The 12433-nt window shown below is 48.2% G+C and overlaps 1 protein-coding gene across 5 annotated transcripts in view; it reads left to right on the forward strand.

Annotated features, from left to right (window-relative positions):
- The window catches only part of pogza (pogo transposable element derived with ZNF domain a), a 60035-nt gene that overhangs the window by 1671 nt on the left and 45931 nt on the right, over window positions 1-12433 (forward strand). For all 5 annotated transcript variants that reach the window (XM_080001516.1, XM_080001519.1, XM_080001517.1 and 2 more), the window contains exons 2-7: window positions 3659-4125; window positions 6409-6564; window positions 8395-8488; window positions 8610-8759; window positions 8985-9295; window positions 11654-11803. In XM_080001516.1, the coding sequence (XP_079857642.1) occupies window positions 3832-4125; window positions 6409-6564; window positions 8395-8488; window positions 8610-8759; window positions 8985-9295; window positions 11654-11803 (1155 nt within the window). In that variant the 5' untranslated portion in view covers window positions 3659-3831. The remainder of the gene's footprint in view (window positions 1-3658; window positions 4126-6408; window positions 6565-8394; window positions 8489-8609; window positions 8760-8984; window positions 9296-11653; window positions 11804-12433) is intronic.

Here is a 12433-nt window from a genome sequence, read left to right on the forward strand (position 1 = left end):
AACTAACAATTGGAACATGGTGTGGTTCTGGGGGGGGCTTTGGCGTGGGGTGAGGTGCGCTGCGCTCAGGAGGTAGGTGCTCCTGCCACCACACTCAAAAGGTGAGGGTTTGTGTTGGGGAGTGACGGCAGGAAGTGATGCTGCGTTGCGCGGCAACTAGGAAAACTGTCAATCCTGTCGAAAGGAAGTGCTGCGGCTTTCCACGGGAATTTGGAAAACTAATTCTTGTCAGCAGGAAGTGATGCTGTGTTCCCGGGGAACTCAAAACTGTAATTTGTGTCAGTAGGAAGTCACACTGCGTTCCACAGAACCCGGAAAAAAGCCATTTGTGTCGGTAGGAAGTGACGCTGCGTTCCACAGAACTCGGAAAACATTAGTTCTTGTCGGTAGGAAGTCACGCTGCGTTCCACAGAACTCTGAAAACAGTAGTTCTTGTCGGTAGGAAGTCACGCTGCGTTCCATGGAACTCGAAAAACAGTAGTTCTTGTCGGTAGGAAGTCACGCTGTGTTCCACGGACCCGGAAAACAGTAGTTCTTGTCGGTAGGAAGTCACGCTGCGTTCCACGGAACCCGGAAAACAGTAGTTCTTGTCGGTAGGAAGTCACGCTGTGTTCCACAGAACTCAGAAGACAGTAGTTCTTGACGGTAGGATGTCACGCTGCGTCCCACAGAACCCAGAAAACAGTAGTTCTTGTCGGTAGGAAGTCATGCTGCGTTCCACAGAACCCGGAAAAAAGCCATTTGTGTCTGTAGGAAGTTACGCTGCGTTCCACAGAACTCGGAAAACAGTAGTTCTTGTCGGTAGGAAGTCATGCTGCGTTCCACAGAACTCGGAGAACAGTAGTTCTTGTCGGTAGGAAGTCACGCTGCGTTCCACAGAACTCGGAAAACAGTAGTTCTTGTCGGTAGGAAGTCACGCTGCGTTCCACAGAACTCGGAAAACATTAGTTCTTGTCGGTAGGAAGTCACGCTGCGTTCCACGGAACCCGGAAAACAGTAGTTCTTGTCGGTAGGAAGTCACGCTGCGTTCCACGGAACCCGGAATACAGTAGTTCTTGTCGGTAGGAAGTCACACTGCGTTCCACAGAACCCGGAAAACAGTCGTTCCTGTCGGTAGGAAGTCACGCTGCGTTCCACAGAACTCGGAAAACAGTAGTTCTTGTCGGTAGGAAGTCACGCTGCATTCCACAGAACCCGGAAAACAGTAGTTCTTGTCGAGTAGGAAGTCACGCTGCGTTCCACAGAACCCAGAAAACAGTAGTTCTTGTCGGTAGGAAGTCACGCTGCGTTCCACAGAACCCGGAAAGAAGCCATTTGTGTCGGTAGGAAGTGACGCTGCCTTCCACAGAACTCTGAAAACAGTAGTTCTTGTCGGTAGGAAGTCACGCTGCGTTCCACAGAACTCGGAAAACAGTAGTTCTTGTCGGTAGGAAGTCACGCTGCGTTCCACGGAACCCGGAAAACTAGTTCTTGTCGGTAGGAAGTCACGCTGCGTTCCACAGAACCCGGAAAACAGTAGTTCCTGTCGGTAGGAAGTCACGGTGCGTTCCACGGAACCCGGAAAACAGTAGTTCTTGTCGGTAGGAAGTCACGCTGCGTTCCACAGAACCCGGAAAACAGTAGTTCTTGTCGGTAGGAAGTCACGCTGCGTTCCACAGAACTCTGAAAACAGTAGTTCATGTCGGTAGGAAGTCACGCTGCGTTCCATAGAACTCGAAAAACAGTAGTTCTTGTCGGTAGGAAGTCACGCTGCGTTCCATAGAACTCGAAAAACAGTAGTTCTTGTCGGTAGGAAGTCACGCTGCGTTCCATAGAACTCGAAAAACAGTAGTTCTTGTCGGTAGGAAGTCACGTTGCGTTCCACAGAACTCAGAAGACAGTAGTTCTTGTCGGTAGGAAGTCACGCTGCGTTCCACAGAACTCAGAAGACAGTAGTTCTTGAAGGTAGGAGGTCACGCTGCGTTCCACAGAACTCAGAAAACAGTAGTTCTTGTCGGTAGGAAGTCACGCTGCGTTCCATGGAACTCGAAAAACAGTAGTTCTTGTCGGTAGGAAGTCACGCTGCGTTCCACAGAACTCAGAAAACAGTAGTTCTTGTCGGTAGGAAGTCACGCTGCGTTCCACAGAACTCAGAAAACAGTAGTTCTTGTCGGTAGGAAGTCACGCTGCATTTCATGTAACCTGGTAAACAGTAGTTCTTGTCGGTTGGAAGTCACGCTGCGTTCCACCGAACTCGGAAAACAGTCATTTGTGGTTGTAGGAAGTGAAGCTGTGGTCACGGGAACTTGGAAAACAATAATTGATGTTGGTAGAAAGTGATGCTGCGTTCCATGAGAACTCAGGAATGATGTAACTTGTCTCAGTAAGAAGTGATAGGAAGTGGAAGGATTGTTGTTCGGAAGTGATGCTGCGTTCCATAGAACTCAGAAAACAGTAGTTCTTGTCGGTAGGAAGTCACGCTGCATTTCATGGAACCTGGTAAACAGTAGTTCTTGTCGGTAGGAAGTCACGCTGCTTTCCACCGAACTCGGAAAACAGTCATTTGTGGTTGTATGAAGTGAAGCTGTGGTCACGGGAACTTGGAAAACAATAATTGATGTTGGTAGAAAGTGATGCTGCGTTCCATGAGAACTCAGGAATGATGTAACTTGTCTCAGTAAGAAGTGATAGGAAGTGGAAGGATTGTTGTTCGGAAGTGATGCTGCGTTCCACAGGAACTCGGAAAACAGTAATTCTTATTGTAGGAAGTGATGTTGCCGTCCATGGGAACTCGGGAAAACAAATGAATGTCAGTAGGAAGTCATTCTGCATGCCACGGAACTTGGAAACAAGTAATTTCAGTCGGTAGGAAGTGATGCTGTGTTTCACGAACTCTGAAAACGGTCATTCTTGTTGTTAAATTCTTTTGCTGGTGAAAGTTACATTGATATGCAACACAAACACAATAATCGATAAACCATCAACCATGCTATGTTTAAGGACTTCTGGAGAAACAGAACTTTCCAGTTGCTCCGCTCGTCCTTGGGTGGGACCCTTAAACATCTGGGGGATTTCTCTTGTGTGTGTCCGTTACTATTCATTATTTCTAGGGCTGTGCCCTACTATTTTAATATTAGTGGAAAACCGTTACTGATGGGTTAACAAGGGTTAGTTATTGGTCAGGGAAAAAACTTATCAAAATTAACATCCCTTTGTGGCACAGTAGTTATTTTAATTTAAAATGTGATAAATGTTAAATTGTGAGGAAATTCTTTGGCGTGCTGTGCCGGTGGGGGGTTGGGTGGGGGAGTTATGGGCTGTTTTTATTTATTTTTTAATTTTATTTTTAGGTGTGTAACTGACCTTCTTGTTTGGATTTTATTTATATAAAGCATTAAAAAGACTGAATTCATGTCAAGAAAGTCCTATGTTGATTAAAAGCTTTGTACATTTTAGTCCATTTCATTTATAAGTTTATAAAATACATTATGTTGAAAGCAGTTTTCTGTTTATCTACAAATAAAATTTACAATAAAATAATTGTTCCCCAAAATGTGTAAATAATGGTGATCACAATATTGATCAAAATAAGGGTGATTATCATTTTCGCCATAATCGCGCATGCTGTACGGTGCAATATGGATGTGACAAATGTTTAAAATCTTTGAATGTGTTGTAGAAACTGGCCATCGAGCCCCGCGTCCTGTCGAGACTTGGACCAGGGCTAGACTTCTCAACGTGGAAGGAACCCCGAGGCTGGAGACTTCGCCCCCCAGAGGTGGACCCAGGTAGCTGCCCCTGTAGCGGGAGCCCCCGGCTGATGTTCTGGGTCGCTGCGGCTCTGCGTCCAACATGACCATGGTGTGCAGCGTGGGGTCCTGCTCCAACCGCCGGGTGGGGAGGTCCCAGGCCACTTTCCACCGCTTCCCCTTGTCAGACCAGGAGCGTTTGGGCAAGTGGCTTGCAGTGCTGCGGCTGGACCCGGACGTTTCCAAGTGGATGTTCAGCAGGCGCTACGTCTGTGGGGCGCACTTCCTTCCAAGCGACTTCATCATGAGTAAAAGCAGAGGGCGCCAGCGCACGAGGCTGCGACAAACGGCCGTCCCCTCCGTTGCCCTCGATGGACCCCAGGGGCCCTGCGACAAGGTAGCCTCCCGCCTAATGCTGCGTCATATGTTTTAAATAATACCTCAATATCAGTCATTTCACAATATTTTGGGGGTGACTGTTGGTGCTTTTGATAAAATATTTGCAGACAGGAAATATAACAGAAGTGATCATTAGTAAAGTGGATATGTTTGACTCCAATACTAATTTATTGTAAAGTTTTTATTTATTTATAATTTATTCTATAATACTTCTGAAACAGGTGAACATTTAGTATATTTTTAGCATTATATAGCATTTATATAACATTTTGTATCATCACTAGTGGAATGATGATACAAAATTGGGGGGGGAAACAAACTTTCATTCAAAGATTATTTTACACCATGTATTGGTGAATTGTTGATTTGATGAACAGCATTAAAGAAGATGAAAAGGGGAAAGGCAGTTGGCCCAGATGACAAACTTGGGTAGGCATGGAAATGTTTAGGTGAGATGGCAGTGATGTTTCTAACAAGACTGTTTAACACCATCCTGGAAAGGGAGAGGATGCCGGAGGAGTGGAGAAGAAGTGTACTGGTACCATCTTCAAGAATAAGGGAGACGTACAGAGCTGCCGTAACTACAGGGGAATAAAGTTGATCAGCCACAACATGAAGCTATGGTAAAGGGTAGTGGAGGCTAGGTTAAGAGGAGAGGTGGGGATCAGCGGGCAGCAGTATGGTTTAATGCCAGGAAAGAGTACTACAGATGACATGTTTGCTTTAAAAATGCTGATGGAAAAGTACAGGGAAGGTTGGAGGGAGTTGCACTGCGTCTTTGTGGATTTAGAGAAAGCGTATGATAGGGTGCCCAGAGAGGAAGTGTGGTATTGTATGAGGAAGTCGGAGGCGGCAGAGAAGTACATAAGAGTGGTACAGGATATGTATGAGGGCAGTCAGACAGTAGTAAGGTGTGCAGTAGGCGTGACCAAGGCATCAAAGTGGAGGTGGGACTGCATCAAGGATCAGCTCTGAGCCCTTTCTTGTTGCAGTGGTGATGGACAGGTTAACAGATGAGATCAGGCAGGAGTCTCTGTGGACTATGATGTTCACGGATGACATTGTGATCTGTAGCGAGAGTAGGGAGCAGGTGGAGGAGAGCCTGGAGAAGTGGAGGCAGCATTAGAGAGAAGAGGAATGAAAGTCAGCAGGAGTAAGACACAATACACGTGCCTGAATGGGAGGGAGGGCGGAGAAAAGCTGAGAATGCAAGGAGTGGAGGTGGAGAAGGCGGATGAGTTCAAGTACTTGGGGTCGACCATCCAAAGCAGTGGAGAGTGTGGGAGAGAGGTGAAGAAGAGAGTACAGGCAGGGTGGAGTGGGTGGAGAAGAGAGTACAGGAAGGGTGGAGTGGTGGAGAAGAGAGTACAGGCAGTGTGGAGTGGGTGGAGAAGAGCGTCTGGAGTGATGTGTGATAGAAGAGTTCCAGCCAGAGTGAAGGGAAGGTGTACAGGACGGTAGTGAGAGCAGCCATGTTGTACGGTTTAGAGGCGGTGGCACTGACTAAAAGGCAGGTGGATGAAGTGGAGGTGGCAGAGTTGAGGATGTGGAGGTTTTCATTGGGAGGGACAAGGATGGACACGATTAAGAATGAGGACATTAGAGGGACAGTTCAGGTTGGACAGTTTGGTGGAAAAGTGAGAGAGGCCAGATTGAGATGGTTTGGACACGTGTGGAGGAGAGATGAGAGTTACATTGGGAGAAAGAGGCTGAGGGTGGAGCTGCCAGGCAAGAGGAAAAGAGGAAGCCAAAGAGAATCTTGATGGAGGTGCTGAGGGAGGACATGCAGGCAGCTGGTGTCAGGGAGGAAGATGCGCAGAACACAAGGTGTTGGAGGCAGATGATCCGCTGTGGCCCCTAACGGGAGCAGCACAAAGATGATGAAGAAGAAGATTGGTGAATTGTTGATTTAATAGCTCTTAAAAAATACACATTTAATCATAATGATAATGTTGTTTTATCTCATTCTGTTCTGTACTCAAATCAGCATCAAATAACATTGGGTGTATTATTTAATCATTGTGATTTTAGAATTAATCCACGTGCCAGATTCAACAATATGTTTTAAACATGAGCGGGCCACATTAGATCATCTTGCGAGCCAGATGTGGGCCCCAGACCAGTGGTTTGATACCCCTGCCCTTGTGATGTATCTGTCTTCCTTCATGATATTGTTTGTACTTGAGGAGGGCGTCGATCTATCTTGGTATATTGGTACGTTGTTGGTGAAGGCATGTTGTACAGCATATGAGACCCTGCAGCGCTCCTGCCGTCCCACCAGGGGGAGCCAGGGGAGCCGGCGCCTGCCGGCGCCTCGGACAGTGACGACCCGTCTCTAGACTGTGAGTCGGAGGACCAGGAGCTGTGGTTTGACGCCGCTGATGAGGACCCGGCGGAGGGAGCGGGGTCCCCCGGGCTCATAACACACACACTCCAGGTAACCTCGTAGTCGTAAATACTAAATCAACAAATAAATACCATACCAGAGTCCAGGCGAAATTAAAATACCTTTTTGTCCAAAAAATGAATAAACATCTGCTCTGTGGATGGTCTTGGCTGTGAAGTAATCATGGTCAAAATTTGCAAAACTACCAAAAAGCTGGGCCTGGGTTTGGTTACTGACTGATGCGCTGGTAGTGTTCACATTGTAAAATACCGGCCGCCGATCTGGTCTGGTTTCTGTCTTTCCGCAAATCTCCAAACGGCTCCTCCCAGGTGTTCAAAATGTTGGAGACCCCCCCATGTAAGCACACGTCGTGACACGTCACACTTTGGTTCCCTGTGTCGTGTGGAGAGCAGCCTATTCGGCCACAGCAGCACACCCCACACGGGCAGGTCCACCGACGAGCAGAGCGCTGCTGCATACTTTAAAGAACACAAACATGGAGGACTGACTCTTTTTCACCACATCGAATCAGCAGTTTTGCAGGCGATGTGTCCTGATTTTTTAAACAAGTATAATAAACAACGAAAAACGCTGATTATTTATCCTGTACTTTTATTTTAATTTACCCTTTAAAATAATACAGAAGTCCAACTCGGGGTTGTAACTCCCTCCGCGTTGGTTTACACTCGCGGTTAGACGCAACCAGGCCCTCCAAGCAGGAAGCCGTGCTGCGTTCGTTGAGTGAAGTTAACCTTGCATCACAACAACAGGATGAGACAGACGCTCACACAATTCACAGGGATAACACTTCAATGAGGAATCATGAATCTATTTTAATGTGGGAATAGTCCGCGCTTGGACACGCCCCTCTGCGATAGCAGGGTGCAACATGGAGGACATATTATATATAAAATAAACACATCCTAAAAACTGTCGGTGAGTAAAAGCTGCTTGTACTGGAGACCTAGCATTAGCAGTTAGCGTTAGCATCAGACAGCGGACGCAAAGGCAGATCCCGTTTTCACACCTTTTTTTAAAATCTCAACTCTCATTCTGATTAATGTTATTTACATTAATTAGAATGAGGACGCAACTTTTACTTTAATAAATCCTTTTTAGTGCATCCAGACGGTAGAACTGTAACGATTAGTCGATTAATCTAATAATTGCTAACTATTTTGATAATCGATTGTTTTCTTTTTAGTTTTGTTTGAAGAAAGTTTCCAACTCCTCTGGCTGCAGCTTGTTAGATGTGAATGTTTCCTTCTTTCTTTGGTGCTGTATGACAGTACATTGAATATCTTGGGCTCGGGACAAAACAACACATTTGAGGACGTCCTCTTGGCTTTTGGGAAACCGTGATGGACGTTTGTGACGTGTACTGGTGTTTTGGGTCTCGAGTGGGCCATGGTCGTTGTTAATTTTTTTGGTTGTGAGCGTTCAAATAATGTGTAAACCATTGAAATTTGAAAATATTTGAAGATCCGCTGATCAGATTGTTGGTGAGCCTCCAGCTGCGTCGGTGCACTGTGGTAGCACATGACCACATGACTAGAGCTGTTATTCTGGAGCTTGTCAACATTCCTGTTTCCTGCATTCATTGTTTTGTATCAATGATCGTTTTAAGGAAGTGGCACTTTTTGAATCTTTCACTTTCTCACTTTGGTGAAAAACAATTTAGTGATCCTAAAACTGCTGTTTGTTATGTTGATTTTTTTTATATTGGGTTCTTAAACATTTAATTGGCGGGACTTGGCAAACACCTTTACCCGGTCGCATTTTCTGACATTTAATGGACAAAAAAAAAAGATCGACGATGAAAATAATCTTTTGTTTCATCTTTGAGTGATAAATTAATCTTTAGCCCTTGTTTTCCTGCAGGTCCATGCTCCATGCTCTCCAGGGCCTCCGGGGACCTCAGGGGTTCCTCTGAGCTTCAAGCTGAACGGGCAGCCCGTGTCTTTCCAGCCAGGGGGTCGGTACAGCCCGCTGGCTCGCCAATCGGTCGTAGATGGATGTAGAAGTGCTGAGCTGTTGAAAAGCTTCGCTGCCTTGATGCAACTCTCTTATTGAAACCTTCCCTGCCTCTCCTCCAGGGGGTGGCGTGGATCTGGTGCTGCTGGGCCTGCCGCAGGGCTCCGCCAGCGGCTTCAGCTCCTTGCGGGGCTCCTGTGGCCCCTCTTCCATCGCTCCCCTGAGCGCCCCGCCCCCTGCTGCTCTCCTGGATCCCTCCCTCATCATCAGCGGTAGGTTCCTCTCGCTACCATTCCCCCGGTCACGCCAAAATGCCCCGGTGCACGTCGCTCTCCACCTCCTCTGGGTCTGTTGAAGCCAGCAGAAAGTGCTTTAAACTGAAATTCCTCTCACGACCTCTCTCTGGCAGAATGGAAGTCAATGGGGAAAAAAGAAGAAAGTTGTGGAAATACAAAGTGAAGAATGTCTTCCTCTTCTCGTCTCTCCCTTCTCTTCAGATGTGTTGTGTGGTGAAGCAGCAGAGAAGGTGTTGAGTGACCACAGGTTGAACTTCCCTACCCACAATCCTCTGCTCTCCAGTCCTCCAGCACCGGAGCGGCTGCCCCAGGCTCTAAGCCCGGTGCGGAGCGCCTCCCGTGGGCCTGACGTAGCCCGGCTGTCCCCTCCCTCCGCCGCTCGCGGGAGGCAAAAACCTGCCACTTCCTCTGATGAGTTGCGTCCAGGAAGTAGAGGTCCGGTCAAACCTCCCGACTGCCAAGACTGCGGCTCCAAGTTCCAGATGGTGGATCAGCTCCGAGGCTTCATGTGTGTAAGTCGACAATTTCAAATGTCTACACTGGGGATGCGCTGGTTAGTCTCCTAATTGTTCAGTCGTTTAGCAATGACGTCGACTTCTGAGAAGCTACTCATGATAAATAAGTGTGGCACTTTAGGAGAAACTCCGCCCGGGCTCTAATAAGTGTGGCGCGCACTTCAGGAGAAACGTCGCCCGGGCTCTAATAAGTGTGGCGCGCACTTCAGGAGAAACTCCGCCCGGGCTCTAATAAGTGTGGCGCGCACTTCAGGAGAAACTCCGCCCGGGCTCAAATAAGTGTGGCGCGCACTTCAGGAGAAACGTCGCCCGGGCTCTAATAAGTGTGGCGCGCACTTCAGGAGAAACTCCGCCCGGGCTCTAATAAGTGTGGCACGCACTTCAGGAGAACCTCTGCCCGGGCTCTAATAAGTGTGGCGCGCACTTCAGGAGAAACGTCGCCCGGGCTCTAATAAGCGTGGCGCGCACATCAGGAGAAACTCCGCCCGGGCTCTAATAAGTGTGGCGTGCACTTCAGAAGAAACTCCGCCCGGGCTCTAATAAGTGTGGCGCGCACTTCAGGAGAAACTCCGCCCGGGCTCTAATAAGTGTGGCGCGCACTTCAGGAGAAATGTCGCCCGGGCTCTAATAAGTGTGGCGCGCACTTCAGGAGAAACTCCGCCCGGGCTCTAATAAGTGTGGCGTGCACTTCAGGAGAAACTCCGCCCGGGCTCTAATAAGTGTGGCGCGCACTTCAGGAGAACCTCCGCCCGGGCTCTAATAAGTGTGGCGCGCACTTCAGGAGAAATGTCGCCCGGGCTCTAATAAGTGTGGCGCGCACTTCAGGAGAAACGTCGCCCGGGCTCTAATAAGTGTGGCGCGCACATCAGGAGAAACTCCGCCCGGGCTCTAATAAGTGTGGCGCGCACTTCTGGAGAAACGTCGCCCGGGCTCTGATAAGTGTGGCGTGCACTTCAGGAGAAACTCCGCCCGGGCTCTAATAAGTGTGGCGCACAGGTGAGCGTGCTTGTAAGAGAGAGTGATGGTGGCGAGATGGAGCCAACTGTGCTGTTATGACCAAGTTTGAGAAGGAAGTAGAGTGCCGGTTGTGTTGGGTGGAGCTGGCTCTACTCCTGTGATGTGGAGTCATTGGCATTTTCCTCCGTTTTGGTTTTGTCATCTCTGGTTTGTTTTTGTTTGCTCAGTGTAGCACTTGGCCCATTTAGGAAACATAGAAGAATAATACTAAATAGCGGCTGTTGTAGTTATATTATTTGTGCACTGGTAACAGTTTCTATGTGCAGTTAATAGCCTCTGTTGGGGGGCGGGGGGACAACGTCACGGCTAGTCGACTAATCGACTGAAATTCTTGTCTTCAACTGCTTAAAGAAACGCCAATCCCTATTAAAGGCCACATGGAAGAAACTGTCATGGTGATCAGAGGGAGTTTGAACTCTGGCTCCTCACTTTAAACGACATGATAAAAACCACCCCTTTGGAAAGGTCTGCCCCCCCCCCCCCATGGAGCTCTTCACCACCAGGAGGCACATCCACCCAACATCCGCCCACTCTTATCCAGACCTGGCACATTATTTCAGTTGAATTATTGAAAACAATCAATCAACACAAAACAATGAGCGGCCGATCAGTGTCAGATATCTCATATCTACACCCCCCGTACGGTGCTCAAGTACTGGTAAAAATGCTCAGATTCTCAAACACGATACCAACGTAAGGTGACGTAGTTGATGCTCAAAAAATGATAGAAAGGAAATGTGGGCTGTGTGGAGGCGCTTCAAGGTCAACAAAGAAGATCTGATCAGTTCTTTACATACGGCCTGACAACATTCCAAAACTGTGCAGGTGTGTGCAGCTGTCCTAAGGCGTGGGCGTGGTCAGGTCACGCCATGCATTTGTCATAGACATTCAGCATATACACCCAACCAGACCGAAGGATCAGAGGATCACATTTCTCCGGCCGCAGGTATTAACTCAAAATGACTGGACGACAGTGTAAGCAGTGTTTAATGGTCGGTGTTTTATGATGAACGTATCTTTGAATGAAAATCAGAATCTCGCAAAACAAATGAGAAATGTGAATCGGTCCAGACATGTCAATCAGTGCGTCTCTAGTTGCTCAACATGTTGGGTCACTTGACCAGATGATGCATTTCAAGGTTCATCCTCGTCAGATAAATGAGTGTATATATGTATATATTATTAGCCCTCGTAGCTGGAAAACCATGTGATGATCCTCGTTACCAGAGGCTACGGCGTCAATAACTGATGGAGTCACTCAAAGCCCGCGGAGACCCTGCTCCACCGCTACTCTCAGTACGTTCCACGGTTGACAGCTCTGCTCTTGTGTCCTGACAGAAATGCAGCCCTGAGCTCTCCCTGCGCCTGAAGCTCCTGCGCAAGTTTGTTTCCAGGCGCCGGTTCAAGAGCAGAGGCTCCAAGAATAAGAAGATTTTTCGCTCTCCTTCGGCCTTCAGACTGAGGAGGTCTGTCCCCAAAGGCCCCCAGGTACCCCCGGTCCCTCCATACCGACAACTTAGTGCGGGTCGATTGGCCCCTTGTCCTGTCCGGACCGGTGTACGAGCCTAAACCCGGTTTGATTTTATGCAAGCTGGCCGAACCGTAATTTGTCATCTGGCAAATTAAAAAGTAGCCTACATCAGCAACCTGTGCTGATGGCGTCACGGCACCCAAGTGGTGTTTTCGGGGCCCTCCGGCACAGAGACCCCGGTGCGTAAATAGACAGGAGTATCCGTGTATTATTCCATCGTTTTACATCCAATTTAGAACTCAGAATCAGAAGCGATTGGGACCATGAAATGTTTTGCGCGAGGGGAGAACCCCCGCACCCCCCGCCAGGCTCTGAGCCACTCCGGCACCGCCCCAAACCCCGAAGGGCCCCATGCTGCCGATGCAGGCGTGGGTACTCAAAGCTGAGAGAGAGAGATGCTAATTTTGGTGTGGAGACTGTTGTATTGCATTAGTAATAAGCAATATGACAATGTGATTAACATAATATTATGCTTGTTTATAAACGGACTGACGGAGCGACCAACGGGAAGTGGCCGCTGAGTCTGGTGCCACGCCTAGTGAACAAATTCAGTATATGCGGCACGGTGTTTGGCTATATATCAAATC

The sequence above is a fragment of the Zeus faber genome, assembly GCF_960531495.2.
Source record: "Zeus faber genome assembly, chromosome: 1".
Taxonomy (NCBI): Eukaryota; Metazoa; Chordata; class Actinopteri; order Zeiformes; family Zeidae; genus Zeus; species Zeus faber.